General features: G+C 42.1%; 1 protein-coding gene across 1 annotated transcript; it reads right to left on the bottom strand.

The window, feature by feature from the left end:
- Positions 1–4,985: 4,985 nt before the first annotated feature.
- ST7L (suppression of tumorigenicity 7 like) lies at positions 4,986–22,721 on the bottom strand. Its single transcript, XM_072356346.1, is given in 17 exon segments — positions 4,986–5,506; positions 5,790–5,859; positions 9,381–9,520; positions 11,599–11,691; positions 11,826–11,976; positions 14,600–14,702; positions 15,353–15,425; positions 17,056–17,170; positions 17,314–17,411; positions 17,728–17,882; positions 18,105–18,183; positions 19,790–19,905; positions 20,508–20,562; positions 20,895–21,054; positions 21,759–21,841; positions 22,320–22,622; positions 22,625–22,721. Coding segments are annotated over 16 exon segments (1,875 nt in total). The 3' UTR covers positions 4,986–5,506; positions 5,790–5,805.
- Positions 22,722–22,758: the final 37 nt, after the last annotated feature.

Genomic DNA, 22,758 nt, shown 5'->3' on the forward strand with positions numbered 1-22,758 from the left:
ACACGAGGCTGCATTCTCCTCTTGTTTATTAACAAGTGATTAGCAGAAGCATGAAAAGCGGTGTTGGTTAACAGAACTAACCCCAGTGCTTGCACAGGAGGACGTCCCGCTGCAGGCTGAATGGAAATCAGAGTGCTGTGTGTCTTCTCACAGATGAGGCCTCCCGAAACTCCCCTTCAGTGCACTCATCTTCAGAAAGCAGATGTTTTCCATCTATAAAAGTTTATGAAGGCTGCAGTCTTGTCAGGGAATACTCGGTTCCACTCACAAGCCCCTGTTAAGTAATCTGAAGTGTACGGGGAGCCTTTTATGGAAGATCATGTTCTAATTGTCCTCCAGTCAAAAGCATGGCTGAACTCACAAACAAGGAGCAGAATTAATTGCTAAATGAGCTTCTGAATAAATTACCTGCTCTGAAGTAGCCGGGCAGGATGCACAGGAGGAGGAGACATCCAAAACATGGGACCTGTACAGACACAGAGCATTCTCTCTACCAAGCCATGTGCAAGTGAGAGAGGGTCTTAGCCCAGGCAGCACCACGATATTTCTGGATGGGTGCACTGAACAGATGGATCAGATGTTGACCTACAACAATCCAGACTGCATACACCGCCCGGTTACACCCCAGCCCTAAAAACCCTTCTCACAGCTGTAGATGCCTTTGTTCACCATCACGCTCTCCAGAAGGCAAATGCTCGTGCACCTGTGCCAGTATGCTGAATGAGGGCTATCCCAACAGCCACGCTCCTGTGACAGGTCCAAGATTCAGGGACAGATGTATCAGGGTGTTCTGACTGACGTTTGCACAACCTGTCAAGGTCTGTGTGGGAGCCTTCCTATCCCTTCTTATTGAACACGGCTCACGAAGGGCTGCTCCAAGTAGCAGCAGGGAATTACTGCTCTGAAATCACAGCTGGTGAGTCAGTATGGGAGAATGTAATAGTCACATATTCTGTCACACTGTTTTATAACTGATGATAGCCTATAGCCAGATTAGAAAAGAAATCAAGAGTTTGTTAAGGGAAGGATCCAAGCTGATGAGGCCATGATGCGATTGCACAATTCAAGGCATCCAGAGTAGAAGAAAATGTCATTGACCAGAAATAACCAAAGCAAGAAGATCCCCAATGGAGACATGTATTCATTTTCATGGAAGCACCCTTGCTGATGCAATGAACACGGGTGTGTTATCCAGCATTCCCCGATGATTAGACTCACCTAAGGGCCCACCAAAAAGCAAGACACAACAATGGAAGCTGGAAATAAAGAGGAAAATTCCAAGCTGATGATCAGCATCCCCAATCATCGTCCTCTTCCTGCAGTGCTTAGGGCTGGGACACACAGAGCACGCCTCAGCTGGGAGGTGCAAGGAAGGGAGGAGGGAGTCCAAAACTGAAGCTGCCTTTCTCCCTGTCTTTATTGACACGTGGGTTCAGATCACAGCAGGCTGAACACAGAAGCCCGCTACTACTGCTGCTGCCAGCAGCACTAACCTGATGGTTAGGGGACATTTCTGAACCATAAGCAGATCAGAACAGACAGTCCAGCACTTAAGCAGCCACACAGCTTTTAACTGCAGAAAGAGAAACAAGGAATCTGCTTGTTCTTGTTAACAGCAAAGCATGGGAATGTGGGTATTGCTGGGAGGCTGGCAGAATCTGAATCCCATCTGCGCTTGCTGCCCTTGCTACCAATACCATCCTCTGCTCAGAACACAGCACCAGCACACATCTGCTCTCTGCTTCCACAGCTGTTCCTGTTCTGAAATCTCAATGCAGTTCCATGTGGCTCCCAACCACACACCCCATATATTAGTAGTTTGGGAGGTGCATCTCCCCTCAGCCTGTCATCTCTGGGCAGGGGGGGAAGGGCAGATTAATTTATGTCTGTAAGACCCCCATATGTACATCTCCTTTTCTCTCTGGGGGTTTGCTCTCATGTTTAACCTCCTCAGCCTGCTGGCATAGGAAGCCAATGATGCAGTTCAAAGAGAGGTGCAGGCTCTTTGCTCTCCCCCCTCCCCCTGGAATCTTCCCCTCTCACTTGTGGTCCTTGGGATTCACCCAATGCTTTTCAGAAAAAAAAGAAAAAGAAAAAGAGGACCTCAAGACAAGTATGCATTTAATAAGCAGTGAGACAAATAAGCTCCAGTTATCCCAGCAGAATTACAACACCAGAGAACAATTTTCTGCATTCCTCTGAAGGCCTGAAGGAACCCAATTGCCTGCTCTCAGCCTAAATAGGTACCAGACACCAAGTGCTCCATAAGCAAACAGAGCCCCCAAAGTGCAAAAATGAAATAAGTAAAAAGCTTCACGTTACATATAAACCAGCCGTTTGCACCTTGTTATTAATGATCTCGACTATGACCTTTAAACACTGCCTTGCTCAGAGTCATGGATCTACGCCTTGGCACCTTCACAACAATTCCAGGACAAGGAGGCAGGAAATAACCTGGCCTGGCCCACATCAGAGCCATGGCATGGGAGAGCCGGAGTGTCCCGAGCCTCAGCTGTCAGCTCCTCCAATGCAGCAGCCTGGGCTAAGAGGTGAGCACCAACAGCACGAGCTTGTCAGCATAGAGACAAATGGTGACTGTGGTTCCTGACAGGGTGGAACCGTGATGCACAACTGCAAGGGAGCTCGTTACCTAGAGGTTAATTCTGATGTGGCTTATCAGCCCAAAGAAACTAGAGGTGCTTCACGCTGCCCCTGTCAACCAGAAGGGTTTCTAAGCCTATGCTGTCACACAGCTGTTTAAGAGTTAATTATAAGCCAGAGGAAAGTTTTGCCCTGGAGAGCTGCTCAGCACAGTCACTACCTCTGCAGGAGACAACTGCAACACAAATGTCTGCAGAGTGTTGGGCAAAAGCTGTTCTGAGATGCTCTGAAGACACCACGAGCAACAACAACAGCAAAACAAACTCAAATCCCTGCCAGCATGAATCAAAGAGATGATAATTATTCACATATTAGCAGCATGTATACAAACAAATGTTGATTTTCAAGTTCCTTGTCTTTCATTGGCTCTTCCAAATAAAATGAAGACTTGAAAAGTCTACTACATGACATAAAGCCTTAAAGAGGCTTCTGCCATTCCAGTGGCTGTGAGTGGCTGTAAAGTGCATGTTTCAGGGACATGGCAACAATCAATGCTTATCTGTCCCCAGTCATAATTGTCTTGTTACATATACATTATGCAACTTAATTGCACGCGGACTGATATGGGTAGCACTGTGGTATGCATCAGGTGCTAAACCCCTGCTCCAAGGTGGCAAAGGAATGTTGCTATAAAGCATGAACAGTCCTGCTAGGAAATCATGCAGAGAGCTCCTCCTTCCTCAAGAATTACTGGCACTTCGAGGTAGACAGGAACATTTTCATTACATAGGCTGCTGCCAGCTATACTTTCAGCACAAGCCCATCCCCTTTCTGTTACTGTTATGTCAGGGGAGGACAGTGAAAGAAAGCAGCTCTTGGGATGATACATGGGAGGCACTGCTTCATTTATAACCTCACACAAATGCTGGAAAATGTTCAACTTTAAAAAGCATTAGGTTGGTTACCTTATGGGCCCCTGCGGACCAAGACGTGAAATTACATGAACACAACATACCTATTAATCACCGCAATGATTCCACAGTGAGAAACACCACCAATGGCTGCAATTCAACTGGAAGGAAAGTTGAGAAAGTCACCAACTAGTAGGTAGGTATCTCAAAAAAAACGTTGGTACTGCCTTTCCATCGGGCTCCCCTCTTGATTCCCTGAGGGGTTCAAGTATTTAACTTGGATTAAAGCCCAACCAACATACAGAAGAGAGTAACAATGGGATTCCTACCTAAACGTGGGTGCTCCATCTCAGCCAGTCGCAATCAGGAGGCGCACAGGAGGCTTCATAGTCTTTATTCTCTTAAACTAGATTGGAAAAACTCATTCTGGTTTCACATTGCAATGTTTTCACATCACATCCTGCCAAAAGCTGGGATGAGCATCCCACCACTCACACCTGCCCACTGGTCCTTAGGCTGGAAGCTCTGCTGAAGCACCAGAAGCTGCACCTGCACTGAAAGACCTTGAGAGAATCAGGATTATGGAGTCTTTCATCTGTACTCATTAAAATATCATCAGAGTCCTGCCTACAAGAAAGAATCAAATACAAAACGTTCTTGCTGATCGGTTTAGGTACCGCTTCAGAGAACAGCAAGCTTCTAACATTCAGGAGTCAAAAACCAGGGTAATTTATGGCACCTTTCACAGAAGCTGTCAAGGTCACAGCTCACATCAATCTTTCACACAGATCAGTGAAGATGAAGCATGCAAAATCTCCCTAGTTCTTACAGATAACTACGTGTAGCTCAGAAACACAGGAAGATGGATGACTTCTAATATGCACAGAATTAGCATTTATCTGCCAAGCTTCTGCTATTTCTGTGATTTCCACATTTTAAGAAGCTTTTTGTCTAACGTGAGCCTGCTTCCTCAGTACAGAGCAGCAGAGTGTTGAGGAGCTGACATTTTCTCTAATGGGGGAAATGGAGGTCACACCAATTACCTCCAAGCACTTGGCTGCCACAGCTATCTGTTCACCTTTCCAGTAAACAGACCCTCGTGGCTGGTCCATATCTGAAGTAATTCCTTTTAAGAGTGCTCCACACCTCAGGTCTCTTCAGATCTTGATATCAACAACGATAGCACTTTTCTTTGGACTAACACTTGAAAGTTCAGGTCTCCCAAGGAGACTCTCCCATGCAGACACCACAATCACTTTTGGTAGTTTCAGAAGCCAGCCCATTCTTCAAGGCAAAGGGATCTGACAGACAAAATACGTCTAATTAAATCTAAAGAAGAAAAACAAGAAGGAGAGGAGTTTACACTACAATTTCCTCGTGTAATGCAAACTTACGGGATACAGAAGAAATAAATCTCTGCATGCTATCGTCTATATTCAAACAGGCGCTTAAGAATTCAACAAACTCCACATGTTAAGAAGCAACCTTTTAATAAAGAAAGCAAAACCATACTTTGCTCTTAACAAATGTTTTGAAAAAGACTTACAAAATTAAACCAAAGCCAGTTATCCGGTGCATCTGCAGCTGAGAAGGAAGTATCAACACTCAAAGCATCTGCCCAACTTACACTCTCACATTTCTTACAGAAGTTATTACCTTGTACAAGTGATTAAGAGAGCAGTGAGGTTGCTGCTCCGTGAAAACTATTTGCTTAGATGATTACAGACTCTAGGGCCAAAGAAGGAACTCAAACATGAAGCACCATTACCAACACAGCAGCCTACAAAGGACAGCTGTCTGAATAGCGCAGCTTTCTTCACTGCCTCCCACAGCCAGGTGTCAGCCAGCCATGTTTGGGGTGCTGCCAGGACGCATTGGGAACAATGCAATCAAACCCTCTGGGAGGCATGCTGCACTCAGCTGGTGCCAGAGACTGGACAACGTGAGGATCTCAATGTTTCCACAGCAAAGGATAAAAGGAGAGTCCCAAAGAACTGGAAAAAAACAACAACAACAACACAGCGATGACAACAAGTGAGCTCAAGTTTCAAAATCAACTTCATGTTATAGGTTTAAGATATGAAGAAAGAAAGCAGAGAATCAAACCACATTTGAGCACTTAACACCTGTGGCACTTTAATTACAGGCATCAGTAAAGGGAGGCAGAAAGGCTGAGCCTTCTTAAATCTGCTGAGGCAATAACAAGGATGGGGGACAAAAAGACACAAAAGAGAGCCTCAAACTTGTGCTGTGTGAGCAGGGCACGGTGTGACTCACCAGGGCACGATGGGGCTCAGCCAGATGCCAGCACGCTGGGGGCACTCACAGGCCACAGCACTCGCAGCACCTAGGCACAAGCAGCACGTGTTAGAACAGCCTTTCTCCACACTACACCAGTGTGAAGCACGTTGGGGATGGGGGTGGTGCATTTAGTTGGGGATTCAGACACTGATTATTTATAGGTCACCGATTCAAAATGTGTTAAAAAAGACAACCCAGCAAGAGCAGCCCATTCTTCAGACAGGATCCACAGATGCCATCTAAACAGTTCCAGAAACAGAGATTAAGCTAAAACAAATGATGCAACCCCCACCCTGCACCTTCTTAACACCCCCACGGCCACCCTCCCCTGCTAACCAGGACCTGAGTTATCCTCACGCAAACCCTCTTTCCATGAGGCAGCAGTGACAGGACTCATTTACTTTGAGAGTTTTACTTCGGCCCTCCTGGCTTCTATCATAACCTCAAATATTACATTAAAAAGGCTTTTAAAACATAACATTGACAACAGCGCAGGAGCTTTTCATTGCAGCTAGCTTCTTCACTGCCTGCGTGCGTGTGGCACCTTCACATTAAGTGCATGAGTTAAGATGTAGATTAGTGAGGCAAGGAACCTTTGCCCTTGGCATCGACACTCGGCTGTGACAGGAAACTTCAGGCTTTTTTTTTTTGCTATGAAGTGTAGAACCACTCATTGCACATTGGCAGGGAAGTGCACATCTCCAAACTATACACATTTTCTCTTAGATAAGCAAAAGACTCAAGTGTTTATAAATATGAAAAGTTCAGCAGCTGGCTAAAAAGTTAATTCTCCAGTCTCACTTAATGAGCTTTGGGGAAAGTGGTAGGGGGATTTGTTCGGAAAGTAAAGCAGTGTCATAGAAAGCAGGACTTGCCAGACTGGGCTCTGCTTAGTCCTGTATCCTGCCTTGAGATGGCTGCTATCAGCAGAACAGAGAGGAATCCTCTAAAGGGGAGCTGCACAGAATGAAAAATGTTTTCTCCTTATCTCGCTATCGTCCAAATTAGCCAATTTTTTTTTCATTTAAGTCCCATGAATTCTTTCTTTGTTGCGAAAATATCAAGCAAACCATATCAAAATACTTTGGAACATGGATTGTCTTCGGATTTTGTCCAACTCCCAGAGCAAGAACGTGCTTTTAGTAGGATACCAGAACACTGCTGCAGTATTTTTTCAGTACTTTAACTAACACTGGTCTATTCCAGTAGCATGTACTGGCAAAAAAGGTTAAGACTTCAAGCCTGGGATTGATCTGTTTTGAAGGTAAGGACGTCAGCCATGGTGAGGAACTTCTGACAAGAGAATCTGCAGCATCTGCAGCTTTCCTGAAAGCAGATTTCTCAGTGACTTTGGACAGGCTGTTGTGTGGCATCACTTTTGCCAAACGATACACAGTTATCCAAATCCTCCACCTCTCTGCCCCTTCATGTTCTGCTGGCATCGCCCAAACTGACTCACGCAGCACATCTTACCCTCTCTTCCTCCAGTTGAAGGATGTTAAAAACTAGTCTTGCAAGAGAACAAATGAAGCTAGGGTTGCCACTAACAAGATGAGTAAATGCTAAGCACATCCACAAGCCCTTCCACCTGTATAAAACACAACCAAGTTCCCTTCGGTGCCTGATCCAGGACCAGGGAATACAATGGAAAGACTGCCATCAGTTTCAAAGGGAGCTGAACCAGAGTAGGTGCCAGGGCTAAAGCCTTTTGTTGATGGTGTATTAGATTGTATACATTGGAACCAGTAAATGCTTCACTGTGATTTTTGGCCACTTGGAACATTTTTAGCAATTTGCCAAGGTTTACCCTGTGATTTATTATGGAGGAAACAAACTCAAGCACTAACAAATGAAAATATGTAAACTCCAACTTTTAAAGTCAATAGAAAGGTATTCGACTCCTTAAAGCTGTTTGGAGGCAAACAGTTCATACAGAGGCGTATTAGGTTCAACCGTAGGAAACAGCAGTTCAAGAAGTAACAGAAATGCAATTCAATGAGTCATATTTATAAGTCATTATAAGTAATTTAGAGAATTACAGTAGAAAAAATAAAACCCATGCACACAATTCTTTACAACTGCCATTCCCAAATCTCTGCTTTAGATTTGCTGGAAATCTATTTGGGGCCACTTCTTCACTACGGCTGAGGCACGCCAGGTATCTACCACCTTTAGATGGTGAAGTTCCATCTTTGGAACTTTATTATCTCATATAAAGGTCTTTTCCAACCTAAATGGTTCCAACCATGCTATGAAAATTCATCGACATGCTAATGCCACATTCCTCCAAAGCACAAGAGAGATGATTCTGTGCTAATGTTTCATGAAATCTTGGCATTCATCACAGCATTACTTCTATTAAATATAGAGATAACTTAGAAAGGATCTGAAGCAATCCAGGAATACCACTGAAAGTTTGAGTTCAATATTGAAATATCATTGTTTCTTACGGGCTTTCTGAGTGGTCCTGAGAACATCAGGAATAGGATCAAGAGAACAATAATCTAATAATTAACATAAGCAAGAATATTGGGGCATGAATGGAATTGAGCATCAATTCTGTCAAAAACAGCAGGATGCTGGAAGACAGAATGTCCTTCTCAGCTGTCAATCTCAAGAGTTTAATACAAAATTCACTTCTTGTCTGTTTATCTAACAATGTAATTTCCACTTTTTGCAGTGCTCAACTAGAAGACTAAAGTGGCAAGAAGCCCTTTGTCAGTGCCAGTGATCACTGTCACCTGGTGGGAGGAATTACATGGTGATATGCAAGCTCCTTGATCATCTTTTCTGCTGAGCAGACACTATCTATACCCTTCCCTAAAGACAGTGAAATAAACACGCTGCCAAATGGCCAAACACTGATTTCTTTCCCCCCACACTTGGACGTGTCACTTGCCATTCAGAATGCCATTATACAAAGCCAACTAACTTGTACAAAGTCTTTTTTTTTTGGTTCAAGAAACCCAGCAGAGAGAACTTCACCAAGCAATTCTTTGTTAGCATAACATTTGACCTTGTATCTCTTTGGAAATCATACAACTTTGCTAATGCAGTCCTTACAGAATTAATCAAGCAGATAGTTAGACCCTGGTTACTATGAACCCAGCCAATTATGAGCAGCAATGAAATTTGTCACTGGCATGTCCGACTACATTTTCCAACATAAAGATCAACAGAACAGTGTGGAAATTGAGGCCCCATTCTCAGACCTGCGTGATTTGGGCATTGTGGACTGGAATAAATAAAGTAAATCCAACATTTTTAGGAGCAATGTATTCTTAAGAGAAAGGGCTTATGTCCTAGGTCTCCATTACCTGCTGTATTGAAACAGCAAGGAAGCAGAACCTCTTTCACCCTCTAATTTTGACTATCAAGGATTGAAAAAACAATTAATTGAGAGTTCAGTGTGTCTTAGTTTCAGCTGGGCTGGAATTATTTTCTTTAGAGTGGTGTGATGTTATGTTTTGGTTCTAGGAGAAAAACAACATTGATAACACACTGATGTTTATAGCTGCTGTGTGTGGGAAACACTGTTAAACTAGAAATGGCAGAGACCATACTTACAGCTTTAGCAAAAACAACCATCAGCTCAGGGAACTGGTGTGTGAGGAGTGCAAGCACTGCCGAAAAGGAACACAGGCCTGCTGTGAAATGAATGAAAAAGGGGAGCTCCTTCTGAGGGTAAACGGAGACTTCATGAAACGCTGAAAAGAAGAAGAATATTGGCACTTAATAATCAAGGGTAATTTCCTAAATGATTTGCATAGCCTTATGCTCCACTCCAGACTTACAGTAGGCATACATTCAGTCTTGAGGCTATTTGCAGCACAATGTATTAAGTAAAGCATTTTATCCAAACTTCTCTAAGGTTTTCTCCTCACGTTAAAAGCTCGCCTTAATTACTGCCAGCCATCATAGCCTGCTCTTCCCAACCTTCTTTTTCACTTGCACGAGATTTACTTCTGAAGCATTTCATCAGGCTGAACTTTTGATAACTTTTAATTGAATGGAGGGAAGAGTTGCACAACTCGCAAGCTGTAACTTTGACTATTAGGTCTATTTCAACCATCCAGGTGTTCTCAACCTAATTCTGTTATCCGGAGAGAGGAGCAGATCTACCTTTCCTGTAAGACCAAGCAGCTCAGTGTGCACAAAACAAGCACCATGTTATATACACATGCAAAGTAGGTCCTCAATACTTTTCAAAGATTTCTGGTTGGCAGACTACTGTAAATTTTTCAGAGCAGCTGACAGAGCAGACCTCAAAGAAAACAGCACCAGGACGAGGTTATAAATTCTCCACATAGCAGTTCCTTGCAATTTCCAATCTATGGTAACAAAATCAAAAGAAGGTGATTAGCAAGGCTGAGGGGCTGGCATATGGAGCTTTCAGCACTCAAGACACTACAACTGGTTACTAGCTGAGGATCTGTTTGGTGAATGTGCAATTACTTCTGGCCAAGAATACCTGCAGCTCTGACTTCTATCCAATGAAGCAGTTTCTATAGACATAAGTAATTATGAAAGGGCTGCATATTTCTTCAAGAGCTGATTGTTTAAATCTAAGGGGAAAAAAGAAAGCTTCAAAACCTACTCTTTGCTGAGAAATCGAAGAAATCCTGCTATGGAAAACTATTACACTCTCATACAATGCAGAAAGTCAGCTGGATTTTAAAACAAGGAGATACATAAGGTAAAAAAAAAACAGAGTCTAACTTAGGAAAGGGTAAGAAATGGAAAGAAGTCTTTTTGCAGTAGCTTTTCCTTTATTGGTACGCTAGAATCAAATCCAGAATATATAAGGACAATGAGAGACACTTCTGTATGTTCACAGCCATTTGGGGGCTGTTAACAGTCAGAGCTCAGTCCAGGAGTTTTGACTCATTAATTTGGTCAACGTAACCTTTGAAAATTTATCTATTTCAAATGAAATATCAAGGTTTGTTGAGGAAGTGCTGCAATAAAAGTGTTAAGATGGTTTTATTTATGGGTAGTTTGATACTTTAAACATAACAGGAATGCGTGAATGATTGTGTTGAAATATCTGCATGTGTTGGTGTTTAATTATGCTGGGAAGTCTACAATTTAGGGTTAGTCACTAACTGAGGAATTCCTTCTGCAATATCCTGCATAAGTGAGAAATGAGTAATTTAAAGCAGTCTGGGGGCAAATTTAAATTACACATTTTAAATATAACTTCGGGTTTTTAAATAGAAACGCGTATGTGAAGGTTTTCTTTCCACAGCTGTGGTCTCAGTGGGTCTGCTGCTGCTTTTGCAGTAGCTCTTTCCTCTTTCTGTGGGACTTGTGTTTATCCACAATGTAGAAGTTTACCCTCAGAGGAATTGTATTAAATGCACAATTAAGAGCACAATTCTAATCTAAATTAATGTTATTTTCCTAAGAATGATGGGCACAGGTATTAATGGCTTATTTTCAGGTCGCCTCACCAAGGGAATAAAGCTTGTAGGCTCATATCTCCATAATTGAACTCAAAGTACTGAACATTTGGAGAAGACTCATTGCAAAAAGGAAACAACTCTTCTACAACAGTTATCAAATCCATTACTTCTTTAAAAAAGCAATTTGAAGAATGAAACTAATGTTTACCCTACACACCTGTGAGATATTTTAGGATCATTTGGGGACAGACATCAACAAATAGCTGAAACCCCTTCATGAGAAGCTCTAACTCAAAAACATACTAAGATAAATACAGAACACCACAAATTGAACATGTCCTTAGGTTATGTTTTATTATTACTGCTTACAAACCACTTACTTGGCAACAGTTCTCTGTCTGCTGTTTCCGTGCAACTTGGATAGGGATAGAAAAGGTGACCTTTCTCTAATGGGTATGGGATCATCCTAAATGCTAAAAAAAAGAGGAAGTGACATTAGATCTGAACCTAAACCAGACCGAGAGCAGGTGAATAAAGGAGACTGAGGTGAATAAAGGCAAAGATGTTACGCTACTGCACAGGAAAGAAAATGAAAAGAGATACTTACTGCCTTCCCACGTACAGTGCAGCAGATGTAGAGCCCCTTCTATTCTCTTCCAGTGCTGGAGATGGAAAAAAGCATACGCTACTGCCTCACTGTCCCCTCGTTTCAGGATATGCTCTGGAGGTAGGACTAAGCTTTTCATCTCCAGTAAATACTGAAAGTGAAAGGAGAAAGCACACACCTGGTTACACAGAATATTCCAAAATGGTTTCTAACAGTGAAGGGGATCAATTGAGGGGCAGCTGAGCACCATAGAGATCACCTTCCATGTGCTGGTAAAACAGCCCAGTCCCCACACAGCACAGGTAGCATCCACTGGCATGGGAAGTGAAAAGCACTGAGTATAAGGCTCAGACTGGGGTTCTCACACACAAAATACCAAGAAGGAAAGAAAGAAAAAAGCATCTTCATGAAATAAACTATAAAAGAAAAACCACATTCTTGTGGTATAACGCCACAGGAACTACAAGTTCAGGCTAATAAAAAGAAAACATTGGTATTTTTGTTCATCATTTCATTCCTGCAAGTTTCAGTGTAGAACACTAAATATGTATAAGTACCCCAAGTATAAGACAGGAAGCACTGGTATGCTAATCACATGAAGATAACCCACCAAACACAGGAAAACCCAAATTTAACCTGGTTTTGTGAAGCTATCATCAAGCGTCTCCAATGTGAACTTTCCCCATACATCAGCAGAATGTGTGATGCACAGAAGAGTCAAATAACATGAGACTTAATAACTTAAACCTTTCCTTGATACATGGGACACAGTTTTGCTTCTTCACTGTATACTGAAAAACTAAAGAGAGGTATTCCCTTTGAATTTTGCTTTTAAAAACAGAGGAGTCCTTTTTAAAAGAACCAAGTGATAGTTCCAGCTCTATTATTTACTTGTGAGTTGTTCTCCCCCAGCATATAGGATCTCATTCAATAACAGCCAAAGCTAATCCACATCTTTGATCACTGTAGCTAGTGATTCCTTTGACTGTCTCCCAAAGTGTAAGAATGCAGCTTGCTCACCGATTTATTTCAGCAGATGCCACAAACTATGAGATTATTTACTAATCTAGTTTGAGGACTTAACTTTTCCCATTCAGATTCTTGAAGGAATGTAGTAGGGGTTGTGCCCCGGCCAAATAAAGCACATTTACTGCCTGGCTAGGTTCTTCTCTTAGTGCCTTGGGCCCACACTCTGGAGGGTAATATTCTTGCTAATCCTCTCTAATCCTCTTCAATTTTTTTTATTTTTTTATTTTTTTAACACAGTAAAGGATCACTCACACAGGGCTGCTGTGGGAAAATGGTCTCAGATATCTGACCTCTGACCTGACTCCTCATGCTCTCTCCTGCGCCCAGTTTTCAGCTGTAGGAACTACTTTGAGTGCAAACACAGCAGTTGTGATGGAGCCCCGCTGCATGCACTGCCGCAGTACCCCCACAGCAGCCTTTTCCTAGCACTGTAAAACCATCTCCTCACTTACAAACAAAAAACATAATAGTAAAGCTCAGAGCAGAGAGAAACAGTTTTCCTTACACAAAATGCATAAAGAAAACGGCTTTTGTTGGATACCAGAAATTTCTATGTTAGACATTTATTTAATGTTAAACTACGGGACATAACAGACTGCAGATTCAACAAGCAGATTCCCAAAGCAGATTCCCTTCCCCATTAGACCGCTGCACGCAATAAAACTCTGCCATGCAGCCCAATGAAGCAGTGCTTGAAGGCAACGTTTTAATTTGAAAGAGTCATGAAAAAAACATGGCTAAGCTCAGAATCGGAAGAGATGATCAAATGACTGAAACCTGGCATCAGTTTCCATGAATGCCTGCAGAACTACTGTCTGCAAATAGATTTCTGACATGGTATCTCACTAAGGTATACGGGACTCCTGAAACAACTGAAGGACAAACAAAATTAAAACAACTTCCAGATAACGCTAATGCGTTATAATCTTCTTCCCCTAAAGGCAGAGGCAAAAGAAAAGTCTGTCTGAGACTGTCTGAAATGAACTTGCTACTCTCTTGATCAGTCATGCAAACAAGCAGCAATTTCTCCCAGCAATTAGCTTCCCCAGTGCACATTCTATTGGATTGGACAGGCAGACAGAATAGAGGGGTTGGATAATTTGAGCCTTCATAGCGATAGTCACTCGGACTCCATGATCATTTGTAGAGGATTAGGTCCAGACCTAAGCAAACCTTTTGCATTCAAGGTTTCAAACTGAATGCATCACCAACACCAGGACGGTAAACTGCAGTATAGAATTCTATTTCCACACTGTGCTCAGTGAAATCCTTATCTCGGACACTTCAAGATATTAAATTACATCACACAGCAGTACTGAGTCTTACTGTCATTTAAAAATGAGGAAAATCAATGATGGCAGATCTATACTAAGCAGAGCCTGGCTTCTAAGCATAACACAAAGAAGCATTTTGAGTAGTTATGGTTTGGAAACTTAATTTGGCTACAGGGATTTTAAGTGTCTAATCTTACATTTGCTAATTATTTATCCTCATCTAAGAAGGGATCCATAGAAAGGCATTAGTGGAGTTTCCAACAAGCTGGATCATTTTGAGGGTTTTTCTGTTTTAAATCAAAACTGTTCAAACACAACCTATTACCAAAAAAAAACTCTACTGTTTAATAAGTCAAAGGCCACAGTGAACATCAACGTGAAGAAAATACGGGGCTCAAACAATATGTTAATATCAAAGGACTACTTTGAGAAAACAATAATGTGGTCCAATAGAAAATAAAACCCTCTTACCTTTGGAACATGAGGGTTAAATTCCACAGCTCTATGAATTGCTTCCACAGCATTTATTTCTGCTGTACTAAGCCCTCTTTTGAAGGCAGTTTCTGGGGAGAACCTGAAGGGGAAAAATTCATGCTGAACAGAACTAATAAATAATAAACACTAACCAGGTGTTTATTGGCTTTTATGCTTGAAGTTCATTAAAAGTGACTGATTTGTTTCACGGAGGCAAATGTTCATGCTAGTTTAAGTATCTTGACTGTCATCCAAGCCCACAAGGCAAAGATATGTTAAACTTTTTGCAAACTTCATGTCGACCTCCCAGGGTGACTGAGCACCCGTATCTTTCATGAGATTGATAGGACACCAGCTAGGGGGAGGTGAAGCTGGAATCAGCCACGGAAACAGACCGGAATCCAAGTGCAATGCCAATAAACCACCGCTATCACCTAGCACCCAATCCACAAAGCAAAGAGCTGCTGAATGCCACAGGCAAGACTGAAACAAGATTATACAGAGGTACATGTGTGTGTGGGCTTTCCAGAAACATCTTCACCCGTGTTAACTCTATAGATTCCTAAAAGAAACTTTAAATTATGTTTCGCCATACCTAACTATATAGTTAACTATACATAACTAAACATATACATAAATATGCATAACCTGAAATATATTACACGTTGGGTCTTGATCTTTTAAATCCATTTTTTAAAGCTTAACTAGAGATTAGCAACCAACCATTGTTTCACAGATGTGCTTTCTTACCTTTCTGAAACAGCTCTGGCTTTTAACAGGGCTGCTGTGTAACATATCGCTGCTGATTTTGGAAGACTGATATCTGTGATAAAATAACCAAGCTGTAAGATTTTAAGGCAAGGCAAACCTTTTCAATCAACCTCCTTTGAGCTTAAAGACTTTTGATTTCGGTGCACCATACAATAAACATAACATCCAGAATATTCCACCTCTGTCTAGAAACGCTGAATCTCTTTGCACAGCCGTCTTTCTGGTCACTCTTCAGTGTCAGATTAAAAACCCAGAGCTGCAGTTAGGCAGTAAAGTGACTAAAACATAACAAAACACTGCAACTGAACTCAAAGAGAAGTGCGTATATAAATGTACGCTTAGGAACAGAGCGTTTTTCCTCTATTAACTCCGGAAGATTTAAAACAAGCTTTTAAACTTTGCCTAATTTTGTAACATTAACACAAAGTTTCACCAAAAACGGACAGACCATCTAAAAGCTGACCAAAGAATTACATTACAGACAGGTAGACAAATTCTTACAGAAAATGCAACTTCCATTCTTTTCCAGTTACATAGTGGGGGGAAAAAAAAAAATCTATTAGTTATAGGTTTTGTAGAACACGCAAGGCTAAGTTTGAGCTGACAATTATAGATTGGAAGGATAGCACTCCACAGTACAAGTTTACTTTAAAAGCAGACAAAGTCTGGGGTCTAATTCCCAAATACCATGTTGTGTATAGTCAGATGGCTCTTGCTTTTTTTTTGTAAATCCCATCCTAGGCTTGTCCATCACTTACTAGAAGTCTGGCTGTCGTACCAAGCAAAACACAGGGAGGCTACAGAGAGTTTGAAGCTCATGCTCATTTTTCCAGATGCTTAGGAACAAAAAAAATATCAGAAACCTTTTCTTAAGGAAGTGTCACAATCTCAGATGTTAACAATGAAGCACCAGGAGAAAAAAAAGCAAATGATTTTGTTAAATTAATAAGAATCCACACAGAAGAACAGAGATGATCAAATAAAAGGAGCTTGCACTTGGGGTGGCCACATATAACAGGCGAGGGATTTTGGCAAGAACGTGATATTTTTAATTCCCTGAAGCTATGAAGGAAGTTTACGTTTTATTAGCTTTAATCTAGACTTGTACAACACCTGAAATGTATTAATTCAGATGGAAAGTGAAAGCAAACTGCTGCCAATTAATGGACAAAAGCTTGTATACCACTAATCTCTGGTAAGAAGTATGCCTGTATGTCACTAACAATCTCTGACAAGCAACCTCAGCATTACAGAACTATGAAGCCAAGCCTGCAATACAGCAGAAGGGGAGACTACCTTGTTCAGCCATTTACATCAATTACACAGGGGGCCATGCACTAACTGAGAAAGGCTGATGAAATCAGGCATAGTCACGGATGCAGAAGAGATTAAGAAATTAAAATAATCCTTGAGCTGAGGCAAAGTGAGCTCCAAGATCACTTTATGAATTAGAGTTAACTTAGAAAGTGTGTACCGGCTTACAGCTTGACTAAATTTGAGCTCACCATTAAAAAGAAATATACAGCCCACAGTCTGGAAGTACCTATTCATTGGTGATTATAAGAATGTAGTCAAAGAGATGAGATACTGGGCAGACATCTGCTTCTAGACAGGCAAACCTTGTCCACTTCACCTATATGCTTATACAAACCCACCAATATTTCCCAACAGGTATCACTTACCATCATACTTAGCTAAAACTGCCTGGACATCTGCATAAGCCTGTAACTCCAGTAATGCCTCCAGGAGGTTTTCATGAATATTCAGCATGCTGAGAAGTGGGAACTCTTTCATTAACTGAAAAATCAGTAAAGAGAAATGAATTAGGCACATATAGAAACTCACTCGAATCCCTCCTCCAATAGAGTAGTTGAAAAGCCAGCACAAAGCAAACTGGACAAGAGAGACAGCAGTCACTCAGTTCTTTTCTGATTACTTACATCTCTCATCATTTTTACTGATTCTCGAATTCTTCCAAGCTTTCTTGCACACATAGCCAGCCTTCTTTTCACATAGACCAGCACATTTGTGTCTCTTCCTGAAGAAAAGAAACAAGAACAATAGACTAACCAGTTTCAATTCTTTCTCTCCCTTTTTTAAGGGAGACACACTTTCCAAAACACAATGCATCAGGCCTCAGAAGACAACCTACAGTGAATACACAGCACAGCTGCCACCTCCTAGATTTATCCAGGTACTACAACAGATCATACAGCACACCATGCATAAGCATACTAAGACAGTAAGAGGCGCTTCAATACACTGTAAATCAAACCAGAATCACTAATTCTAACTTGGATTTTACACTTCTGCTCACATAAAAATAAGTGTTTCTTTGATTTAAAAGCACTTACTTAGCTGTGCTTCGTGCTGGGGACTTTGGGAATGGCAGTTCTGAGACTTCCTGTAAACCATCTCTCCTGCTTTCAAAGCCTGCTTAAAATACCTCTCAGCATCTACAATAGTTGTTGCTTCTTCCTCTGCGAGAAGAACATACGCAGTGGCACAACTGTAACAAAGCAAAAAGCCATGCATCATTCTGAGGGACAAAGGACCCTATTTTTGAACAAGTACAGAAGAACCAGAAACAAGAAGCTTTCACATACGTGAACCTTCAATAATATTGACAATTTGCTAGCCATTACTGGAATAAGAAACAAACAGCTCAGCTTCACTCCATTTAATCTTTCAGACTAGAAATAAAGCAAAGGAGTCCATAACCTAAACTTACTCGTTGTTCAACTCTAAAGCTTGATATGCTGCTTTAATCCGGGCTTGAGGGTTTCTCTCTCGCCACGCTTTCTGCATAACTGTTGCAAAAACACATAAAGACTGGTGAGATACAGAGGAGCAGGCAAACACCTGCTAGCAAACCAGAACAAGTGAGGCAATACAGGCTGCCCATGCCTCAGATCCGTGTTAACATTCACTCGTGTTTGCAAATACCTCTTTGCTGTGTAACCGTTCCAAGGAAATGAATGTTTTAATGTCAGCAAGAGTTTCTATCGAAAGGAGCACAATCTTGCAACTTCTCACTGTGTCACAGATTTGATTTAAGATAGCAACGCCATCAGGAAGATTATTCACTGACCATTTGAAAACTCCTACACTGAGAAGCAAAGACAGCTTACATAACCAGACAGATGTACAATTTCTAAAGTACTACAGCTTTTGGAAACATTTCCCAAGACTTCTTGAAAGCTTGGCAGGAGTAATTGTTAAACACAGGGGTTCTTGCACAGACCTGCACAGAATTATAATTGATGCTTTCAAACAGAATCTCCAAGAAAACAGCGATGGAGTGAAGATCTGCGTTGCACATATCTATGAAATACTTTAGTGTTCAGATAACTATCAGATCATCAAGGCTTAAACAACATCCTTTTAAATTTACAGAGTACATTCCAGTGACAATGCCACACGACAAGCCAATTCAATATACACGATAGTCATCACCTTATTAGAAAGTGTTGTAGGAAACAAAAACGGTGCCTTCTTCCCACTCAGAGGGGTAATCTGAATCACGGTTTGATTTCAAAATCATAGTCAGATGAAGAGCAAACCAATGGAATGCAGCATCTCTAAACCTTTCCCTTAGTTGGAAATAGAAGTGAAATTCTGATGGAATGCTTCCACCAGGGAAAAATGGGAATCCCAAACTAGAAGTCAGCTTCTAGCAGAAGACAGACAGCATACTTAGAGCTGCCATTATCTGTGCTGAAGTAACAGCTTTCACACTAAATAACAGCTCTGAAATAACTCCAGAACTTTACGTTCATGGAATCACATATCTGGCCTATCTCAAAGCACGATAAGAGAACTGAAGAATCTATACATGTTTCTTTTGGAACAAAACTTTCTGCTGTCCAGCAAGAATAACGTGGAAAAATGTTTGAATTTTCTTTTGGAAACAAAATATTAGTCTTGGCTTAACAAGAGAGACAATACACTCCACTTGTGAAATATGTAATTCATAGCAAAAATGTCACAACGAGCTGACAAGTAATGCTTCCGGAATGTGACAAATTGGTAACAGCTAGGAGCCAGTCTGACAATAGCCAGGTAAAGAACAGTTTCTTCACTAAACATATGAAACACAAAGGCAAAATAACAGAGATGGCACCGTTTGTAAGGTTGAAATGAGATCACTTCACTGGTTGTTGGGGAAACAGCCCATGTTTTCAGTATTATGCCGTTCATTATTGTTATCTCTTTCTTTAGGTGAATTATTATAATATGTCAGGATCCTGAGAGCCTTTAGTAAAGCACAAGGTGAAAAAAAATCTCATTCCCAAATCCACACATTAAACCTCCAATGTGGTACAGAAAGGCTAATTCATATTTGACATGACATTAAATAAACCTGTTTTACACACCCCAACTGTTACGTATCTTATGCATACAGAGTACAGGTACCTGTATCTGAAGGCCGAAGGGCATCTGTATCACACGTGAAAAAGTTCTGATGATCTTGAGCAGACAAATTCATGTCATAGTAGGTAAGAGGCTCTTTCCCAGTCACCCACATGTATCTTAAACGGGAGAGATGTCAGTAAAATGGTAATGCTGATGCCAAAGAAGATATCTGATGTGTTTAACACAGTAGTGCAGAAAAGTTCTATTAATAGAAGTCAGGAGCTGCTTATCAGTTTTCTTGCATTACTATTCCATAATCTTAACAGGTTGCACAAGGAAAAACTATCTTTCTGATCCTGCAGTCCTTGTCAACTTCCTTCTCAAGAAACAAACTAACACGGAGACTTACAATACAGCTGCATCTTCTCAGAGGAGAGACTTAAGATTCAGAATCACTGTCTCAATCTCGGAATAAAACAGTAACAGCTGTAAGACCAGGACTTGCATGGAGGAGAAGAGGAAAATAATTCCGGGAATATTTTTCTCCTACTTTACTCTCAAAAAAAAAGATATTTACAATAATATTTGCATTCTTAACATTAAGACTGTCAAAGCTTGGATAGGTGCCTTTTAAACACAGGACTGGCATCAATCACCCCTGTAACCTTGCAGGGCTGGGCCATTTCCCAGTACAACCAGTACAAGCTCTGCAGTGAAGCCATGCGTAGGCTCCCAGTTAATTCTGACAACATGCAATGGAAAGTAAGGCAGTTAATACCTGCTATATTCTGCCCCTCTGAAAAGATTAAGAGGATTTCGCCACATCTTGCATTCTGAAAAAAAGAAGTACTTTTTGAGTTAAACAACATTGCTTTGAGTTTCAAATGCAGTTATGAAAACACTACTTTAATTTTAAAAGCCAATTTATTTATATTTATCCAACTGGATCTAAAGTTACTGAAACAGTTTTAGCTGAACGTGTAATCTATTTCCTAAGGGAATAAATGATTAATGGTTTAGATCAATTAACTCACTGTATCATTATTAGCATCATAGGATGGAGGTCTTTCTCCAGTTATTACAAGCAATAGTGCACGGTAAACTCCCTGAAATCATTTGAAAGCTTCAAGCTGAATGCAAACTGTAGGGACATGTTAGCAATCACCTGGCATGTTCTGCCTGTTGGCCTCATTCTCTCCAGCTGAGAACGCTGCTGGTGCTGGAGGGTTGTTTTCCACGCCACCAATGAGTGGCCTCAGGTGACTCACAGATACCTGCTCAATGAAGGACGTGCCATATTTTCGGAAGTGCCACCATTCAAATACCTGTTATGGGAGGGGAAAAAGAAAGCACTCAACATTTCCTTAGGCAACATCCTTCCGACATAAACACCGGGGATGGAGTGAAAACTGCACAGAGAAAGGACATCCCCTTGCAAATGATTACAGACAGAATGTATCTACCTAGAAATCAATGGTAATTATCTATTTCAGGATTGTCTTGTCACGCAGGATTACCCACACAACATGGGAAAGATGGAAAAAAGTTAAGTTTTACTCTCGTTATGTTCTTCTCTCCCCAGTTCTTATTGTTACACTACAGACAATAAGATATTTATACCTCAATACATGCACAAAGCACCAAAATACTACTGTAGGAAGTTAAACTCCCTACTTTCCAAGAGAGAAACATCTCAGTAGTTTCTTTCCACCGCTGTCTTTGCATGTATATTTTGAAGTGTTTATATATTTATGCATGTATACACATGTGTATACAAACAGACACACACCTCCTCAAAACAACCCTTAAAACAGATGCAATCTACTTGCCCTAAGCCTGGGCAAGACACACAGTTAAAAGGTATATAGAATACGTATGGAAGGATACTAAATAACAAGCTCCTTCCCAGTGCAAAGGCACCCTCTAGAGTCTGACCACAGAAGTCTACGCCATTCACCTTCAATGAAACGATCTCAGAGGTGCTGAAAAGGCAGGGAATAAAAGGAAAACAGAAGAGCTGCCTACTTACAAAGATCAGTCCGGATATAAAGGATGAGGTCACTGTGAGGGCAAAGTAGAACTTTGGAGTCAAAGTGCTTAAGAACACAGTCACTGTTGGGAGACAGAAAAACCAAGACTTAACGAGCAGAACTGAAAGACACAAAAAGGAGTTTTATTGAACAACACCGCCTGAAAAATCACACACATAGTGCAAGATTATCCTTGGGGCCTCATGGATAATACTGCTTTATTAGAGCTCTATTTGCCTGAATGTCTTCCTGTGACAGCTCGCTACTTACACGACCCAAAATATGAACGTCACATAACAACCGCCTGATGGCACCGGGCAGCAACGCGTCCTTTTAGGGCCATATTTCATCTTAACCTAAATCCGTTACGCAAGATGCTGCCCTGATCTCCATTAAGACACACGAGGAAACGCAATTCTCTCCCTACGCTGACCGAGGGTTAACCACAGCCCGAGGACAACGCAGTGCCGGGGGGGTGACAAGGCCCGTGTGGGACAAGGCCCGGCCTGGAGGCCCCGAAGCCCGCCGGGCTACACCGCCCCGTTCCCCGCCCGCCTCACCGGCCGCCAGGCCGTCCCGTAGCCGCAGCGGCACCCGCAGCGCCGTATAGAAGAGCCCGAGCCCGGCGGCCACGGCCAGCAGCCCACGGGCCCACGGTGCCGCCGCCCGCCGCCTCAGCTGCTCCCAGCGCCGCAGCGCCGCGGCCACCCCGGGGCATGGCGGCTCCCTCCCGGTCCCGCAGCCGTCCGCCATGACCAGCGCGGGGGATACCGGGAAGGGGCGGGGCGGGCGGGCGGAGCCGGATGGGGTCTCGCCGCGGAGCTCGAAGCTCAGAAGCGGCCTCCCTCCATATAAGTATCCCCCTCCCCAGGCTTCTCCCCAGGCTGCGGCCCCGAGCTCTCGCTGTCGCTCCGGCTCCAGCCTCGCGGGCCAGCGGGTTCAGCTCTCCCGACTTCGCCCATTTCTAAGATGGCAGCCACGTGGCGTCTGCCCACAATC

The sequence above is a fragment of the Excalfactoria chinensis genome, chromosome 23 (assembly GCF_039878825.1).
Source record: "Excalfactoria chinensis isolate bCotChi1 chromosome 23, bCotChi1.hap2, whole genome shotgun sequence".
Lineage (NCBI taxonomy): Eukaryota > Metazoa > Chordata > Aves > Galliformes > Phasianidae > Excalfactoria > Excalfactoria chinensis.